This window comes from Mirounga leonina, unplaced genomic scaffold, assembly GCF_011800145.1.
Source record: "Mirounga leonina isolate KUSES-001 unplaced genomic scaffold, KU_Mleo_1.0 Mir_174, whole genome shotgun sequence".
NCBI lineage: Eukaryota > Metazoa > Chordata > Mammalia > Carnivora > Phocidae > Mirounga > Mirounga leonina.
In genome coordinates, this window is record NW_023270451.1 from 43,395,317 (window position 1) to 43,415,291 (window position 19,975).

Sequence of the window (19,975 nt, forward strand, 5' to 3'; positions counted from 1 at the left end):
TCTCCAGCTTCAAGTGCCTATGAGATGTGTGTATGGTGACTCCCCGGGCTGCAGGAGGTTCGAAATTGTAGGCATCCTCTGCTCCCCTGGGCCTGGCTGCCGGCTCTGATCCTCTCTGTGAAAAGCACGGCTGGCCGCCCAGCCGCCCAGCAGGGCCTCACCCCTCACAGCCCACCCGTCACCGAGGATCACTAGCATCTGCGCCAGATCCCAGTCATGGCAACTATGACGACTGGGGCTTTGGCCCAGTGCTCCCAGATCTACTCCATGCTCTATAAGGCAGCCAAGGCCAGCCTCCCAGATGCTACTCTCACCACCTCATCCTGTCCCAAAACCCTCCAGTGCTTTCCCATAGCTCTTAAGAAAGTCAAAACTCCTTAAACTCTGTTCAAAGGCCCTTCCGGCGCTGACTATTACTGAGGATTCCAGCCTGTCCCCAAGTTAAATACTTTTCTTACCTACTTTGCATTTGCTGTACTCCCAGATTAAAATGCTTTCCCTTATCCAACCCTCTGCCTCCCCCCACCCCCAATCCCTTCCACTTGGCTAATGTCAACCCCCCTTAGCTTTTTAGTTTTGGGAAAGTTTTGCCTGAAGCCCTAAATCTACATCAGGTGCCCCTTGTAGATGCTCCCTTTGGGTCTCGTCACACCCCTCAGTGTCCCCCCATGCCTCGTCTGTAATCTCCCCATTTACTTTCTAGTACCCCCATCTCACTCGTTCATAAACTCTTAAAGGCTCTAAATTCTTTAACGCTGTCTTATTCACATCATGCTCCCGGAACATACCACAAGGTTTATCACATGAGAGGTGCACAACCAATATTTACTGACGAAGTAATGAATTTTTAATTATTCCTATTTTACTCGTGAGTACTTGATCTCTGAGCTGTTCATGCAAAATGGTAATGCCCTGAGCTTCAGAATGGAACAGACCTGGGTTTCCATCCTAGCTCCATAGCTCACAAGTTATGTGATCTTAGAAAGCATAAGGAAGCCTTCTAAGGCCTGGCATGCAAGCCTACAGAGCCAGAGTAAACCACCTACTTCACAGGGCTGTTGTGAGGATTTAAATACTTATCACCTAAAGCACCAAGTGCAGCCTATTATGTTGTTCCCAAAACTCATTGCTACAAACTTGTTTATCACTGTATCAATTAACGCTATTGCTGCCTTAACCTTTAGGCCACCAGGGCCTTTATGTGACATTCTTTATGTATGTGAGCAGCTATTCCAAGAAATCAGGCTTGCCCCCCTGGCCCAGTACATTCATTCAGGGCCCTGCATTACTACTCAAGCAAAGTGGTTAAGTCTAACACCCGTCAGCCTAAGAATGACGGTATTGCTCCTACATTTTACATGCTATGGTAGCAAGACTAACAATACAAGGAAAATGCTTTGCTCCTTCCCAGGACGACTGAACAAGAGCAGAATTATGAGCATCTTCTGGAAAAGAGATCGGGTGCTACACGGAGTGCTGAAACATGCCAGTCTTGTAAGCACTGCACTGCAACCCTCTCTGTGGTCTGCTCCAGACTCTGGAAGAGGTCCCTGCTGCTAGGGTCTGTAAGATCTATATGTCTTTGGAAGGTTTGTTACTGATGCCTTAAAGGGTGTATCCTATTTTCCAAGGGAAGCAAAGGAGGGAGAGAGGAATAGAGAAAGGAAAGGTAGGAAGAAGAGGGAGGAAGGAGGAAGGGAAAGAAGGAAAGAGAATGGGGAAGAGAAAGAAGGGAAGAAGAAAACCCAACACCTGCCCATGGTTGTGAATTTCAGAGTCTTGTTTTACTGATTTTATGGCATAACCAAGCCTTTCTATCCACCCCACTCCCCCAAAAGACAAAACAAATTAACAACCCAAAAAAAAAACCCTTTTTGGTCAGGTCAACCAGTGGCTTTGGAACCAATCACAAAGTTCTGTAAGATGACTTTCTAAATTAAAACTCTTAAGCTGCCCAACAAGTCAAGTACATTGTGGTGGCTGAACACCCACTTCAAAAGTTTGGATTCTGACCACAGCTTCCCATCCAACCGACCCCAAATTCCAACACAGTTAATCCTAGCTTCCTGGCCTGCACTCACACACTGGAAGAGAAGTACGGCACGCTGACAGCCTGAGGGCTCCCTTCGTCCTTCCCTGACATGACCTAAGAAATCCTGAACTCCTGGGGTGCCTGGGGGGCGCAGTCGGTTAAGTGTCCGACTCCTGGTTTTGGCTCGGGTAGTGATCTCAGGGTCGGGCTCCGCACTCAGTACAGAGTCTGCTTGAGATTCTCTCTCTCTCCCTCTGCCCCTCCTGCTCGTACTCTCTCTCTCTCTCAAACAAATAATCTTAAAAAAAAAAAAATCCTGAGCTCCTTTTTTTTTTTTTAAGTTTTTGTTTTTGTTTTTTTTAAGATTTTATTTATTTATTTATGAGAGACAGAGAGAGAGAAGCAGAGGGAGAAGCAGGCTCCCAAGGAGCAGGGAGCCTGATGTGGGACTCGATCCCAGGACCCTGGGATCATGACCTGAGCCGAAGGCAGACGCTTAACCATCTGAGCCACCCAGGTGCCCCAAATCCTGAGCTCCTGAGGGTGACTCCACTCCCCAAGATCCTGCGTAAGCGTCACCATGCAATCAATCACCACACCTCAGAGGATGAAAAGGGCTGGCCCTGGACCAAGTCGTGGCGACTTTCCCTCACTTCAGAACTAGAGAAAATATATGTTCTAATTCAGAAGGGATGTTTGTTATCTTACCCAAGGTGACCCACTTCATACTATACCTTCCAAGGCTCACACAGTTCAAGCTTTGTCCTAGAATTCTTATTGAGTTTGACCTACACTATGACTTGATGTGGCTAACTGGCATAAAATCCCAAAGATATTAGTACTGAATAATTTTTAAATGTCTTCTGATATGTATCATAACCATGTTTAAAATATTCCCTTCCTGGTTTAAAATAAATAATCCAACAACTAAGTATGGAGTTATTTCCTTAGGGGGAAAAAAAAACTGAACAAAATGAGCAATAAGAAATCCTCTTTATTATTTAAATATTCTCCCTTTAAAGAATATAAAACTTGAAATTTTTAGATGCAGTTTAGGTCTTCGTAAACTTATAAATAGGTAAATTTCTTCTCTTTACTCTAATTCACTTAAACCTATCCCTTTATATATCTTTGTCCCCCGGGACTAAGACCTCATATTCAAAGTGTCATCCCGAGTGATTTTTTATGACCACGTTATAAACCCCTCCAAAAACAGGGTTTACAATGGAAGTGTTGACATCATGTTAACTATTGCTCTGCAAACAGAGCCCAGTAATCAAGGCACATTATATTTATGAGGCAGGTAAAAGTCTGTACCCATTAATCACGGCGCCATATTGACAGATTCTAAGTTTGAGGTCCAGCAAAATTAGTGTAATCCATTTCTTGCATCATGGAGACCAAGAAGAAAATTTGTAGGCATTTTTATAATTGTAAGGCTGTGACATTTTTACAGAAATCAGGGAAGCAGCCTTGCTAAAACATTTCATTGTATTTACACCTGCTATGGTCAGTTTTTGCACATCTGCAAACTCGTAGAGAAGAGTAATCTTTCCCATAGATAATTCATGAGAATGACATGCATTTGGACAAACATGGCCTTTAATGCAGGGCCATTACACTCATGAACTCCATGCAGCCATGCGCCTAGCCTGCACTGAGGCCACACCAAATTGTGATTAATTACCAAAGGAATATTCCACTCCTAAATTATAATTCAACATTCCTATATAAAACAATCTAAAATGTCAGCACTCTGTCTTTATGACATCACGCCATCCCAATAATTCTGTTTTACAAGTAAATTCCTATTATACATTAATAAGGGCTGTTAGTAGCTAAACATCTTGCCTCCCCAGTAATGACTCGGTGGAAGGCAATTAGGGAAGCCAGGTGCAGCTGAGCTGGGTACTCATAAAAGTTTTTAAATTTTACTATTTCCGTTTGATTTTGGGGAGTGCATTCCAATCTGCCCAAATTAAAGAGGAAGCTACGGCCATGCTTTCAGCTGTTGTGTGTTCTGACCATTACGGATAACTCCCTTTAATATTTCTTGGCTTCTGAGAAGCCGATGATCTGAGGAGTTCAGGTTCCACGCAGAGCATCACTATTTCACGGCCTGTCAGAGCGGTTACACGCGCGCGCACACACACGGTCCCAAGGTAACAGAGCAGCGCCTTCCTTTAAGACTTTCTGGGGCAGCCCTATGTAGTAAAATTGATGCATGAAAGAAAGAACTTTACTCACTTTGTTAACATGTTTTTGTTGTAATTAGCTTGGGTCAGTGAAGGAGACAGCAAATTAAAGTTTTATGTCATAATAGGAGCGATGATTTTCCCATTACAAGAAAATCAATTTCCTCCTACAAACTACAAACACTACATAAAAGAATTAATAAGTGTAAAGACTTAACACATCTGAAGCAAGAGAAAAGGTTACCTCTGATGATGACAACTATCCTTAGAAGTAGAATTTTAAAGAGTTAACAACTTACCCGCAGTCCTATTATAAGGGTGATGTGACCTGGAAATGTGCCTACCAGGGTGACATGTAGAAAACATGGATTCCATCGTCTAATCTTTTATGGTTTTCTTCTCTTTACTCTAATTCACAGTAGTCGGTTTGATTTAATTCATTTTTAAAAAATACTCGAGTGTTATAAACAATTTGTTTATGATACCAAATGTTGGATTTAATGAGGATTCGTCTTTGGTTTTGTGCCTTTCAACAAGTTACATGGATCTTCTGTATGTTCTATGTTAATGATCAGATAGATGAAAGTAACTATGTACCAGCTGTGCTAATTCCAAGGACCAACATTATCCTGAAAAGCTGCATAAATCCTGTTATTGACAATGAGACAGGGTCTCGCTTTGATTTCAAGAACACACTAGCCAGAACCATCCTAGGAAGCAAACTTGGAAGGATGACTTAGTCCAAAGTCCCCCTTTTAAAAACAAACAATCATATTCCATTTAATTTCAGAAGGCAAATGGATATGATCATGTGTGAAGGAGAACTTCTCAGCCTTCAAAAGTGATCCCTGGGGGGCCTGGGTGTCTCAGTTGGTCAAGCGGGCAGACTCTTGATTTAGGCTCAGGTCGTGATCTCAGAGTCCTGGGAGGGAGTCTGGCAGGGGGCTCTGCGCTCAGCGGGGAGTCTGCTTCTCTCCCTCTCCCTCCGCCCCTCCCTCCACTTGCGTTCAAGAACTCTCGAGCTCTTGCTTTCTCCCCTTCTCTCAAATAAATAAATAAATCTTTAAAAACTAATAATAAAAAAAAGTGATCCCTATTTTCCTTCCTTGGCTTTTTGGGGGTGTTCCTTTTTGTTTGCTTTTATTTATTTATTTGAAAAATCGACATTTACCAGAATGGGGTAAAAAAAAAAGTCGTGTAGCACTATTTCAGAAAATAACATGGTTCAGAATTACGCTGTTAATTTGCACTAATATCCCATTTCCCCATTTTCTGGGGGAAGAAGCCACATAAAATGAAGACCCTCTGCAGCCACTTAATCATCTTTTGCTTCTTAACAGAAATTTTACTGAGGACTTGTTTACCTGGGATATTAAGCTTCAGCACGTAACCATTTTACCCACGGTTTTTTAAACTTACCAACAGGGAGGAAGCCAATTGTTTATATGAAACAAGAAGTATGTCTTTGTCATGTTTTTTTTCTTTTCTTTTCCTTGATCCACTACTACTCCCCCACGGAAGAACTTTTTTAAAATGCCCGTTTTTTTGTTTTCGTTTTTTTTAAAAGATTTTTTATTTATTTATTTGACAGAAACACAGCGAGAGAGGGAACACAAGCAGGGGGAGTGACAGAAGGAGAAGCAGGCCTCCTGCCGAGCAGGGAGCCCAATGTGAAGCTCGATCCCAGCACCCTGGGATCATGGCCTGAGCCGAAGGCAGACGCTTAACGACTGAGCCAACCAGGCGCCCCTAAAATGTCCGTTTTTAAAAGAAAAAAAAAATCAGTATTCACATAGCTTCTTTTTCTCCTCCCCGATTTTTTTCCTAGTGGGAATGCAGGAGGTAAAGACAGGGCGCGTTGGCGGGGGTCTCTACTTCGTTCAAGCAGTTACCCAGACAAGCCCGTTTCCTGGTGGCTATCTCCCTGCCAACTTCGGAACTATACCCAGAGCCCCTCAACCAGGTGAGATGCCCTATGGCGACAGAGCCTTAAAACCCAGGAGGGATGTCTCAAAACATGCCATTAATAGAGCGTAAGGGACACTCAGGGTACAGTTTGCTGCAAAAGGGGCTGCGATTTGCTGCGCAAGGGGAATAATGCAGGAGCCCGGGAGCCCAGGGCAGCTCCAGCCGAAATGGTGTTCCAAATGTTTCACCACTTTTTAAAGCCCAATTTCTTCATTTTAAAGCCCAACCTCTCTTCAGTGCTGCTAAATCTCGTTGATTCTGAGACATTTTTCGGTTAGCAACTAGCTTCCCAACAGGTTCCCACTGTCTTATAAGGAAATCCAGCAATTCATTAACAGATGCTACTGGTGGCTCTCTTCCTGCCATCAAGGTACAGCTAGGCTGCAGGTAATCACACCTGGAGGCTCCATCATGGAACACGTTTTTCTGTTCCCTAATTACATGAGGAAGCCTCAGCAAGTTCCAGTTTTAACAGGAGTACTTCCTGCTGCAGAGATCAAAGCTGGAGGTGAGTGTGATGAAGTCTAGCCAGATTTAAGTAGTGTCTCCTCTTCCCTCTCCTTCCAAACCCTACCCTACCATCCCTCAAAGGCCTGTCTGTTTCTGGGGAACAGTCCTCTGATCCTCCTCTGCTGGAACACTCAGTTATTCTCATCTGCCAAACCATCATTATTCCACTAAATCACTGTTTGCATTCTCTTGCCTCACGTGTTTCTTTTGTTAGCAGGGATGGTTGTTTATGTGAGCTTATACAAGCTCCCTAAGGATGAACGCATTCTTAAACTATTAAGGGGCTTGATTCCCCATGTTAATCCTGTTCTCCGAGGTCATTTTAATTTACCGTCTCTGAGCTAGGAAATTGGTCAAATTAGTAGCACCACATATATTCATCATGTTGTCAAGCACCGCCAATTTCCAACAAGAATGAAAACGCTATCTGTGACATAGATCCCATTTGGATACGTTCCAGTCCGCCATAGTGGAGAAGAAAATAATACAGAGGCAAAAGCAATAATAGTACTGGATATTTAGGGGAGCTTAAAATAAACTTAAGCAGCTACAGCTTCTTCCTTACACACATACTAACTAGCTTGTCAAAACTATGCTCCTATAAAAGAAGAAAAAGAAGGACTAAGAGGAGGAGGAAGAGGAAGAAGAGGAGAAGTAGTCGTAGGAGTAGTAAGAGAAACAAACCCAATGTTGGAATTATACTATTCAGACCAAAAAGCCCCTTTCAGATTTGGGTCCCCAAGAACATGACCACAGGCATCCCCAAATCCATCATGGTGCCAATGCCAATCAAAAGTCCGGGCTCCAGACCCAGCCTGGGGTTCAACTCCAACAGCCATTGTGGATACTGAGCAAATTACCCAACCTCTCGACTGTCGGTCAGTTTCATGATCGAACCTCCCTCATCAGGCTGTAGTGAGTACTCAGCTAAGACACCGGATATGGCTCCAGTGCCCAGCACACCTCAATGGACCTTCACTGCCACCATCATCTTCATCATGATGAACAACAAACCGCTCTACTTATCAAAGATGCTTCTGTCCAGTAAGAATGCAAGGTGAATACTGCGGTTTTCTCCAGTTTCTTCTACGACTACTTCACTTGTCCACTCTTCATCTTATTGCTCCTAACTTTAAACATTACCAAAAGAAGGCATAGGAATCTACAGTTGACTTTGAATATAAATTCCAAGACAATTTACTTGCCAAAGGGAAGGTTATTTCAGGGTTATAATGTACTCTTAACATTTACATTTTCTATTCTATGTAGACGCAGAGTAATAGCTAACTCTATATGTGAATCACCCCATCTGAGCATCACAATACCCTTTGAAACAAGTATTATTACTCCCTTATCACAGAGGGGAAGAATGAAGCTTAGCTGCTTGACTTACCCAAGGCCACAAGGCTAGTCAATGATGGAACGCGAGTGAAGCCAAGTTGCCCGACTTTTAACCATGCCTCCTCATCCCGTTTGTCTTCCTCTTTTCCTATTTAAGTAATTCTTTTTTCCTGTTCCATGGATGTTTGTGTGTGTGTGTTAGATGTTTTATTTAAAAATTAATTAGATTTATTTTTCTAATTCTATCAGGTGAAATAACATTATTATTATTTTCATATACTTTTGAGAGTTGTACTTTATCCTATCACTCTAAACTTCAAGTTTTCATTATGTCTCAAATACAAGTCCATATTTTCATGAAATTTAATGTTTCCCTCTAACAGTCATGTTATTTTTCCCGATTATTAAAAACCACAGTTGTTAAACTAGGTATGCATGAGGCATTTTCCCTTACCCCAAATGTACTACCATAACAAGTTTCACCACTAAGAACATTCTTAAAATAGTTTAGATTTTTTTATGTATGTATTACTCCCATTAAGTCCACTTTTTAGAGACAAGGGAATAAAGTTTTCATTTCTTGTATGCTCTTAAAATCACAATATTAACCTGAAAAATATGAATCCCAAATGAAGAGCTCAGTGTGAATTTAACACATGTACAGTAAGATCAAAGGGAAATCCATTTAATATAAAATTTGTTTTAAAAAGGGTTTTAAGATTCAGAAACATGAGGGGCGCCTGGGTGGCTCAGTCGTTAAGCGTCTGCCTTCGGCTCAGGTCATGATCTCAGGGTCCTGGGATTGAGCCCCGCATTGAGTCCCACATTGACCCCTACATCAAGCCCCACATCAAGCCCCATATCGGGCTCCCTGCTCCGCAGGGAAGCCTGCTTCTCCCTCTCCCACTCCCCCTGCTTGTGTTCCCTCTCCCACTCCCCCTGCTTGTGTTCCTTCTCTCGCTGTCTCTCTCTCTGTCAAATAAATAAATAAAATCTTAAAAAAAAAAAAAGATTCAGAAATATGCTGCAACATCCACATGTCTGTCAGTGTGTGTGTGGCCCAACCAGGAAAATATTCTCTTGTTTTAGATTAGAAGGGTCCTGGAATCCCAAATGATGGAACTTAGAGGACTCAGCTTTTACCTTAGCATGCCAGTAGGTGAAGAGCTTGTAAAATCAGTTTAGCAATAACATTTCATGCAGTTCAAGTGTTGTTGTTGCAAGAAAGAAATCTTTTGCTAGAATGGCTTCATTACACAAGTACACACAGCAACATGCAACTTCCAGTTAGAAGAGGTTTAGATTTGGGGAACTTCTTTGTCCTCCCATCAGGGGCATATTTGGAGTGTTACATATGGCCCTATGTATATACATAAATATTGAGTCGCATAGATATAAAGGACATCCAGTGAATAGGAGTTAATATGTAAACTACCACCTTAAGTTTCTAATAATTTTTTTTAAATCTGGCAACAATATTCTAAATTCAAAATAAATAAATAAGTCTTTAAAAAAATAAATTCTAACATCCTCTTTTATGGAAAAGAAAGCAGAGTCTACCAACCATTGCCAAAGTAGGAAAAAAAGGAAATGATTTCATTTTCAAAAATGATACCTGATTTTTAGCTCTCATTTAGTTAAAATACAGAGTTTGAACTTTACTGTTCTATTGTGTGTTCAGAAAGTGTTTTTAAAAATTATAAAGGCCGGGAGTGGGGGACTGCTTAAAATACTTCACAGAACTTTTTTAGAAATTTCTCTCTGGAAACTTCCATTCACAGACCAATCATCAATGTTATCCATATCATTTTAATTCCTTTATTAAAACAGGTTCCTTGAAAGATTTCTATAGGATGTTGTATTCAGAGAAGAACATAGAAGGGCACATCTTTTCAAAAACATTCTTTAATGTCATGTTTCACTATCTGACTTATCACCCCCCTGGCTCCCACCATCGGTTAGAATCAGTGGTGGTGGTGTTGCAAACAAAAAAGGACTGATTAAATAACTTCAAACCTAATTCTTTGAAAAACCCGATTCTTCATCTCTCATCACTTAGATATCTTCTTTCCAATTCGCTAAAAATTTCTCCTGGTAGATGATCATTTCACCTGGCTAAAATCCAATCAGGCTTACCAGGCAGTGAGCGCACTGGGTTGCTAAGTTATCAGGACCCAGTACATTCAGGGGGAAATGAAGGAGCTCAGTGGCATACTCCACTTCTCTCTGAGCCCAGAGCACACCCCCTATGACAGGTGCTGCTCCCTTCTTTTTGGATACTGTAGTGCCCCCCCCCCCCGCCACCCCCTTGCTCCCATGGCAATGCCTACAAAGTCAGTAACACTGACACCTTTCAGAATGGGTCCCTGACAACAGAGTAAGGGGTGGGTGGCAGAAGCAGGGGAGGAAAGACTGGATTCAGTGCTCAGTAAAACTTGCCTCTTCCCCTTCACTATCCCATACATTCATTCGCAAATATTTATCAAGCTCAACAAGCACATCACAAATGTGGAGACACCTGCAAGGCCAACCAAGGTCCCCTCCCTAATGGTACTTACATTCTTGTGCAATGAAAGCAGGAGACAGATGATAACCATGTAAACACATAAATAAGATCATGTCAGACAATGATAAATGTCCTCACATTGCAGAGGTGGGAAAATGTGTAAATATCCAAAATGTGGTTAAGAGTAGGAAACATGATAATACACAAAAATCAGCAAGGTAGTCCTTTGAGATCGAAGTCATAGTTTTATTTGCATCTATTATGGCAATAGAGGTTCATATTTTTCTTTTTTCATCAAGAAAGAATCTAAAAGCAAATAGCTGTCTGCCTACTCACTATCCCTCCCTCCCTTTCTCCTTTGACACAGATACTTAATGTTCGCCGGGAATAAAGGCTACATTTGTCAGTCTCAAGGTTCCATAGCTGGTAACCGGCAGGGCAGAAGCTGAAGGACCAGCTTGCCAAACACCAGAGGTCACACTCTTCCCAGGCCCCGTCTCTCAGCCCACTGTCCATGAAGATGACGCTATATGCAGCTTGAAAGGCCTGAAGAGGGCTGGGGCTGGCCTGGGTTTCTGTCCTAGAAACATAGCTAACTTGTTTGTGACCCTACACATGTTAATAAACGCTTTCTAGATTACCATCTGCTGAAAAGCAGTCACCTGTCTAATGGCCACGTGGGAAGAATGAACAATTCGGCGCAGAGCACTTTCTGGAAGAAGGAAATCGGTGTAAGCAGATCCAAAGCCTCTCCTTCCACACAGGGACACCACGTCCACCCTCCCTTTCTTCATGTTTCTGCTCATGGTCCTTTAACGAAGCCCTGTTTCCTCCACTGCTGTTGACTTAGGAAGATAGAAGGGAATAAATACCTAGAAATATATCTGAAGTCCCAGGAACAAAGAAGCCTATCTGGAAAAACTGGCACCCCAAAGAGGTATACATCCTATTCTGGGGTTTGGCATACCCCTGACATCCCCATGTGTTCCCAAGAGTTTGGCATCTCCCAGTTGAGAAGCTCCCTGGAGAAGCACAAAGCCAAAGTACTCAGACTAGTTCTCAAAGTGTCATCCCATTTACTCCATCGAACCCCAGGATTCTTCATTCTCACCCACATCCATGTTCTCACCATCAACCACCCCAGCCATTCTATGCAGTCACTCATTCTTCCAGACCTCCTAGACCAGACCCCATTCCGAGCAGTCCCCTGTCTTTCTGCTACTCCTCAGGCTGCCTGTCCTTCCCACAGAGCCTCTGCTACCTTCCAGCAGACACCAGTGGCTCCCTTCTCGCAACCTTGGATCCCCATGAGGTACCACCATAGACTGCCAAAACAAATACCACGGGCTGGGTGCTTTAAACAACCGGCATCTATTTTCTCACAGTTCTGAAGAAGTCCCAGATCAATGTGCCGGCCAGTTCGGGTGCTGGGGAGAGCCTTCCTCCTGGTTCACAGACAGCCACTCTTACCTTTTCCTTACATGACAGAGAACATTCTGGCATCTCTCCCTCTTGTTACACGGGCCTCAACCCTATTGGATTAGGGCCCCACCTGTAAGACCTCACTTAACTTTTATCACCTCCTCACAAGCCCTCTCCCCAAATATAGTCACTTTGGGGGTTGAACCTTCAACATATGAATTTGGCAGGGGCCCCCTCTGAACCAAACATTCAGTCCAAAACAGAGGGAGAAGGGTATGAGCTATACGACACCAAAAGGAAGAAAGGGGGTTGAGCAAAACTTACAGAGGCTGCCATGAAGACAAAAGGGACAAGGCAGGGACTGTGTCTGCTTTTGGAATTGGAGAAAGCAGGAATAAGGGGAATAAGAGAACCATAGGGTAGGGTTTGCAGAGAGGTTTTATGGTGAGAAAAAAAAAATCATGTATAAAAGGCAACAGTGTTGTGACAATAAAGCACAACAGAATAAAACAAAAGGCCGTCCTTGGTGTTACTCTCTGAAGGTCACTGACATCTGACTGGACCACAAACTCAGCAGTGACCTTTACCTTATTCCCTTGTCATAAAAACAGTGGGAGGGGTGCCTGGGTGGCTCAGTTGTTAAGCATCTGCCTTCAGCTCAGGTCATGATCCCAGGGTCCTGGGATGGAGCCCCACATTGGGCTCCCTGCTCGGCGTGGAGACTGCTTCTCTCTCTCCCTCCACTCCCCCCCACTTGTGGTGTCTCAAATAAATAAATAAAATCTTTAAAAAATAGAAAATAAATTAAAACAGTGGAAATCCTCACAGACATAATAATGAAAAACAGTACTACTAACTGAGCTGAAGAAAAACTCTCATCAAATCAAATATGATGTTTTTTAAGTGCATTCATGAAATGATTTATAGAAGGACTATACCTTCCATTCAGTCACACATACTGGCTGATGGAGGAATCAGGAAAAAATTAAATTCATAAAATAAAATTACAGCTCAAATCTGCTCTGGACAACTTATTTTCTTACCAGAGGACAGTCAAGAAAAGACTTTTAAAACTTTGTCATTATCAATTATTTTTTAAAATTCTCAAGTTACATCTCTCAAATAGACTCAGAACATTCTAGCTCTCCAGTGTGGAAACCCAGCAGCAGGATGAGGGCTGGGAATAAAACGCTGACTTACACTGCCCTCTGCTGGTACACTGACCACATTTCAAGTTCCTTAGTTTACAAAGTTACCAAAAGGCACTACAGTATTTTGAACGAGCAAATTCAAGCCTAATTTACTAAAAACAGGTTGTGGAAAATATTACTAAGTGGCTTAAATACCATCTGCACCACATCAGGCACACATTCCTAATGAAAAGGGCACATGTGTGGGAAGAGGTGGTGCCAAATCACATCTGCTAACCTAATATAAAGGGGTTTTTTTTTAACCAACTCTTTAAAATATGCATTAAATTCACAATAATGCCTTTAAATTGCCCCACTATCCTACCTACCCCTGTCATGCCAACCAGCTTTTCAGAAAACAAAGTTAGTAAAAAAAATTAAATGTTGGCTTCACCACTGCATTTCAGCCTCTGCTTAAATCAGCTTAGCAATAAATAACTGCATGGTACAGCAGTTTACAAAATTCATTTTCTAAGTATAGACTTTTTTTTTTTTTTCATTTTGAAGCTGCTAATTTGCCAGAATGTTGCTGGAAAACATGCCATTTGTTTAAACACACACACATCAGCCTCCATTAAAATGATTACGGCATCATTCAAAAGTCTAAAGCATTTATTAGGTGTCTCTAATTCCACAGAGCATTTTACTAAGCCCTGTATAAATGAGTTAAGCCAAATCCTTGCCTCAGAGCTTGCTGCCTAAAATAGATGAACTAATGCACACGGACACAATGGAACAAATAGCCCAGGTACGTGAACTTAAGTGAGTATATCTACGTTTTGTCCTGAGGTAAAACATGGGAGAGTTCTGGGAGCTGGATGTTTATAAAGGAGTAGGGAGAGGAAATCGCAGTTCTCTAAAATTTGCACAGGAATGCCTCTGGAAGGAGGTGGGATCCCAGGAACCTGAATGAAAAGGGGAAGGCTTGGGGATATGCACCGAGACCTCCTGCACTGAGGCGGTGTAGGACAATGACATGAAGGGAGTGAAGCTGAGAAATTCCATGCCCCCCAGTGGCCACAGAGCAACTCTCCTTAACAAAGTCCAGGGGGTTATGTGCCTCTGCACAAGCATGATGGGCTCCAGGTTCCCAGTCTGCCATGGGCGCCGAAGCGTTCAAGGAGTTCCAGATGCAGGTGCAAAGTCAGCCCCAAGTCCCTAGCCTGTCCTGGTCAGTGACCTGCTTTACAGGCCATCTTTTTTTTTTTTTTTTTTTTTTAAGTAAGATTTATGCCCAACATGGAGCTTGAACTCACAACACTGAGATCAAGAGTCCCCTGCTCTACCAACTGAGCCAGCCAGGTGCCCTTACAGGCCATCTCTGAGAGCTTAAACCTTCCTTCATGCACACGGGCAATGCCTTAAGTTCTCCCACAACGCTCTGTTACATTAATTTATTTTACTCAACGAACGCCTCACCAGAGCCCAAGCCTCTTTACAAATATTAACACATTAAATTCTCATAACCATTCCATAATACAGGCACTTAAATTAAATTCCCAATTTTACATACGAGAAAACCGAGGCATACAGCAGTTTATGCTCTACCCAAATTCACAACAATTAGTAAGTGGTAAGTCCAGGAATCAAACCCAGGCATTGTGATTCTGTGTTTGGGCTCTTAACTACTATGCTGTATCACAGAACATGATGCACGTTAGACTCTCCAAGTAGAAAAACGAATACCTTATAGTCAGGATAAGTTTTGCTGAGGAAACAATCTCCAAACCCACAAGGCTTATTTCTTGCTCACATGACTTGACCATTGAGAGCTGTCAGTCACTGTACAAGAGGGACAAGGAGACCCCAGAGAACCTCTAATTGGTGATTACGTGTTCTTGCCCAGAGGGGGCACACATCATTTCCTACTCAAAACTCCCACTAACCAATCATATGGACCCAGCCACTTTGATTCAACCAATCATATGATGTAATCCCAGCCAAGGGGCTGGGGAGTGTATTCCTACTATGTGCCCAGAAGGAGATAAAAATGGAAATATTGAGCAAACAACTGTAAAAGACTAGCCCCCCAAAAATGACAATCACACTAGCAATGTCACGTTTCTGGTAAACAAAGATGACATCGTTGGCCCGCTCACATATGTCAAATCATTTTTCTACTTGCAGTAATGGATTTGCATGGAGCCAGGCATCCCAATCAAGTAGCACTGGCTCACTCATGCATTCACTCATCCACTCCAAAAGCGGTTACAAAGTAGCAGTAGGACTCAGTCTTGCTGGGAAAGCCCACATACACACAGTGTGCAGACACTCAGTAATAATGGCAAACATACAAGGATACTAACTCAATGCAGATAACGCACACGTGGGAAAAGATTAGCAATCAAAAAGTGATATGCCTTTTGAAGGAAATAAGTCTTTATGTGGCTTTTATGATGGAAGCCCAGAACCACAGACAAACATCTGAGCAGGGAGAGAGGCTGGCTGGTAAGCCTAGAGCAGAGAACATTCTCTAGAGAGAGCAATGTTCAGAAATGGTGTCCTATGGCTGGGGAAATAAAGAATCCAACGTGAAGGCTGCTCCCATGAATTTGTCTCACCAATGCCACATTATAACACACTGAATTAACAGAGCTGGGACTAAACCCCAACTTTCTAGATTTTCATTAACGACTGATCAGTGAAATGCAATAACGTGCTGCCTGAAAATGGAAGCTTTCACGATACAATGTGTCAAGTCACAAAAGATGCTGGACACTTGAATATGAAATAAAATCATATTGCCATAGGAGAATAAATTTCCCCTCTGCTTACTTCTGAAAGTTGAATATGAAATTTGAATTTTTAACTAGAACAAATACTGGAAAATAACAAACACAGAAAGGTTCAGATTTTGGAAAAAACAATTTATGTTTGAGCAGTGCTAGGCTTCTAGACATTCTTTTTCTTTAAATCTCTGAGCTATTTTTATAAATTAAAGAATCTTAGAACTTAAAAAAAATATAAACCAAAAATCTAGTCCGGATACACCTTAGAGAAAAATGTGAACAGAGAGGTGAAGTTTACTTGTTCAAGGCCACACAGCTCATTCAGAACCAGAGGGGACTTGCATCCAGCTCCCCTGATTGACTAGCTCTGTTCTCTTTCCACTATTACGCAGCTATTCCCAAGTAAACCCAAGTGTGGCCTTAAATGGTGTAGGTAAATGTGAATAAATGCGTGACACAGCTGACTTCAGAATGCTGACAAACCTAGATTTTGCACATGAGTCAGAATGGTGACTACTCTGTTTCTTCTATTTTAAATCCCCTTGTATCACAAAACACACATTTTCTATTTTGTCATTTAACAATCAGGTTAAAAACCAAGGGTAAGGCAGTGTTTTTCAAATATAAGGCCAATCAAGTTAGCATATCACAACCAGTATTTTTTTTTCTTTTTTAAATAAGACAGAATACATATTTATTTAGGCTGTATTTTCATTTACCAAATACAGACTAATTTCGCTTGTTATAGCCTTTGCCCAAGACTCACAGGCCATGAACAACTCTTTTACTGCCATTTAAGTAAAACATTGGTTTTCTGAGCAAACAAGTTTCGAGAGGATTCAGTCCAGGGAGGCCTGTGAGAAACATACGGGGTGTTGCCCCTTCTAGCTTCTCTCCTTAGCAACACGCCCCAGAGGATGGAGAGAGGGGTAGGGGTCTGAGTAATAGAGCTTTGGGATTCTGAGCTTAGAATTCCATCCTGCAGAGATGGGAGCCCATGATACATGGGCTACCACCTGCAATGGGCCTGGGGAGAGCACTTTTGAGTGAAGACCAAAGTCAACGCAAGCCAGTGAGTTACAGCCCACTCCATAGAGGTGGAGGGAGGAACAGAGACAAAGGTTCTAAGCTGGAATCAAGAGTTAGAGTGGAGATGGCAGCTCTTTTTTTTTTAGCTTTTGGTTCTGTAAATCATGACATTAATCAGCTGTGCAGGGATGGGACCTGTGCAAACAAGAAGTGCCCTAAAGGGGCAAAAGTCAGGGGCACACGTGCAGACAGTTCTATTTCTGTATATAATTCTTCTCCAGGTAAGTACAGGGTTCCCTGCCTAAAATATTTTCTTTGTACTGTGTGATACTCCACCATTTAGATATTGACTAGAGGCTGGCAGGCAAGGTTTCTTATGGAAGTATTTAAGAATCTCCAGGGAAGGGCACCTGGGTGGCTTAGTTGGTTAAGTGTCCGACTCTTGGTTTAGGCTCAGGTCATGATCTCAGGGTGGTGAGATTGAGCCCTGAGCCCTGTGTCGGGCTCCAAGTTGGGTGGGGAGCCTGCTTAAGATTCTCTCCCTCTCCCTCTGTCCCTCACTGTGCTCTGTGTCTCTCTCAAAAAAAAAAAAAAAAAAAAAAAAAAGATGGGGCACCTGGGTGGCTCAGTCAGTTAAGCATCTGTCTTCGGCTCAGGTCATGATCCCAGGGTCCTGGGATCAAGTCCCACATCGGGCTCCCTGCTCAGCAAGGAGTCTACTTCTCCCTCTCACTCTCCCTCTCTGCTCTCTCTCTCAAATAAATAAAATCTTAAAAAAAAAGAATCTCCGGGGAAGGGCCAGCAGTTAAAAAAAACCATTTTTAATAAATCTGGATTTTTCTGTTTGTTAGCTTTAAAAACAGAAACCAAAGAAAGTAAAGTTCAACAAACCTTACTGGCTGGTGAGAACCTTGGGGTTTTGAAGGGTTAACAAATCAATCAACTCTTAGTTTAAACTAGTTCCATCGGGTTGCCTTCCTTCTAATACTATGCCCACATCCCTCCACACTTTCCTGGCTGGCTCTGCTTCCCATCCCAGGCAGCAGGTATTAGCATTCTCTCCCACTCCCCCAAATCTGAGAGCCTGGTCTACACAGCTGTCTCCCAATCCTTCCCATACCCCCTGTACCTTCAACTTCAGATTCCAAGTCCACTGAACGGGCTCTATCAGAAGACACTAAACCTCTCAGCAGAGTGCAGTATATGGAGCACCCGTCGACCCATCTTGAAATCCCATCTTCCCTCAGCTTCTGTGCACACGCTCTTCTGCTTCATCGTTCAGCTCCGCCATCTTCCTTGCCCTCTTCTTCCCGGTTTTCAGCTGTTGGCTTTACTCTCCTCCCCGCACCCTGCTCTAATAAGTGTACAGATTCTCCCTTTGGACAAGCTCATCTGCTCCTACAGTGTCCGTTCCCACCAATGTGATGCTGTTGCAGAAATCTATGCTTGGATTCTACTGGAACATCACTCATCCACGTGATCTCTCATCATCTTCCATCACAAGTCTGCCCCCCTATTGTATAGCCCCTATTTCAGTCAAGGCATTCACCACCCACCTGGATGCCCAGGCCAGGGACCAGGCATCACTCTGGTTTGCCGCCAACCTTCAGTTTAGGATTATCAAGTTCTATCCATTCTTCCTCTCGATGTGTCTTCAATCCAATCAAGAACAGTCTGCCTGGGTTCAAACACTGCCCCTGCCATTCACAATTATGTGACTGGGCAAGTTGCTGGACCTCAGTTTCTCATCTGCCCAGTGGAATAAAATATTTTATATATTCATAGTACACACCTCCAAAGATAATTTGGAGGATTAAATGAGTTAATATATATAAGGCACTCAGAACAGTGCCTGCACAGTAAACGCTATGTAGGGCAGATGACACCCTGGAGATTACTGTGTTCATCACTCATCACCACCCCGACTCAAGCTCTCATCCACCTCTCACCTAGACACTCAAACGCCTCCTGACTGGCCTCTCTCCAACCCAGCCTCTACACGGCGGCCAAAGTGATCTTTCTGAAATGCAACCCTAGACGTGGCAGGGCTCTGCTTGCAGCTGTCTCCCTCCCCTTCTCCTTAGCAAGGCTTCCAGGCTCTGTGCTCCCACCTCTCCTGCCTCTCCCTGCCCCTGACCTTATACTCCAGCCTTACCGAGGTCCTGTAAGTCCTCCAGTGTGCTTCGCTCTCTCTGCTACAGGCCAATGCTCAACCTGCCCCTGTGCTGGAAGATGCCACTCTCCTCCTCGTTCCTGCTCCCTCCCTCAGATCCCAGCCATAGGTCCTTTTCTCCAGCAAGCTTTCCCTGACTTTCCGAGCCTGGGCTGAATGCCCCCAGTAGGTACCAGAGAATGCTGTACCTTGCAACTACTTGGCAATTGCCACTGCCTCTTCACTATCTTTAGTGCCGGGCAAGTCTAAGCTCCCTGCATGCGGGACCAGATCTGTCTTCTTCATTTTTCTATATTTAGCGCCTAGCTATGTGCCTGGCTCGTGAAAGGTGCTCAGGAATTACCAACTGACATTAATAAATAAACCCCACAGAGGCGCCTGGGTGGCTCAGTCGTTAAGCGTCTGCCTTCGGCTCAGGTCATGATCCCAGGGTCCTGGGATCGAGCCCCACATCGGGCTCCCTGCTCGGCGGGAAGCCTGCTTCTCCCTCTCCCACTCTCCCTGCTTGTGTTCCCTCTCTCGCTGTGTCTCTCTCTGTCAAATAAATAAATAAAATCTTTAAAATAAATAAATAAATAAACCTCACTAACCACAACCTCTCTAATAGAACGTGAATTCCATTTTTGAACAAAACAGTGCTCACTTTTCATTTCAGGATCCCCTTTAACTAAAGCATACCTAGATTCTAGTTCCTTTGAACATGGGAATGCTTCGTGACGTGCCCCACTGGGGATAAGGGAACGTTAGGATTCACAATTCAGCATCTGATGGTAACAGATGATTAAAAATGACAATACAGCAGCTAACACTTGCTACACACTGAGGCCACATCAGGCACCATGCTAAGCATACCACAGCACTTCATCTAATCATCAGGAAA

At 43.1% G+C, this 19,975-nt stretch overlaps 1 protein-coding gene across 6 annotated transcripts in view; it reads right to left on the reverse strand.

The window, feature by feature from the left end:
- The window catches only part of JAZF1 (JAZF zinc finger 1), a 325,686-nt gene that overhangs the window by 225,521 nt on the left and 80,190 nt on the right, over window positions 1-19,975 (reverse strand). For 2 of the 6 annotated variants that reach the window (XM_035020812.1, XM_035020811.1), the window contains exon 1: window positions 18,479-19,028. The exons of 2 other annotated variants lie outside the window; for them this stretch is intronic. In XM_035020812.1, coding sequence (XP_034876703.1) covers window positions 18,479-18,506 — 28 coding nt within the window. In that variant the 5' untranslated portion in view covers window positions 18,507-19,028. Of the gene's footprint in view, window positions 1-18,051; window positions 19,029-19,077; window positions 19,471-19,975 lie in introns of those variants that run through there. 2 more of the 6 variants (XM_035020810.1, XM_035020807.1) reach the window with 2 other exon arrangements.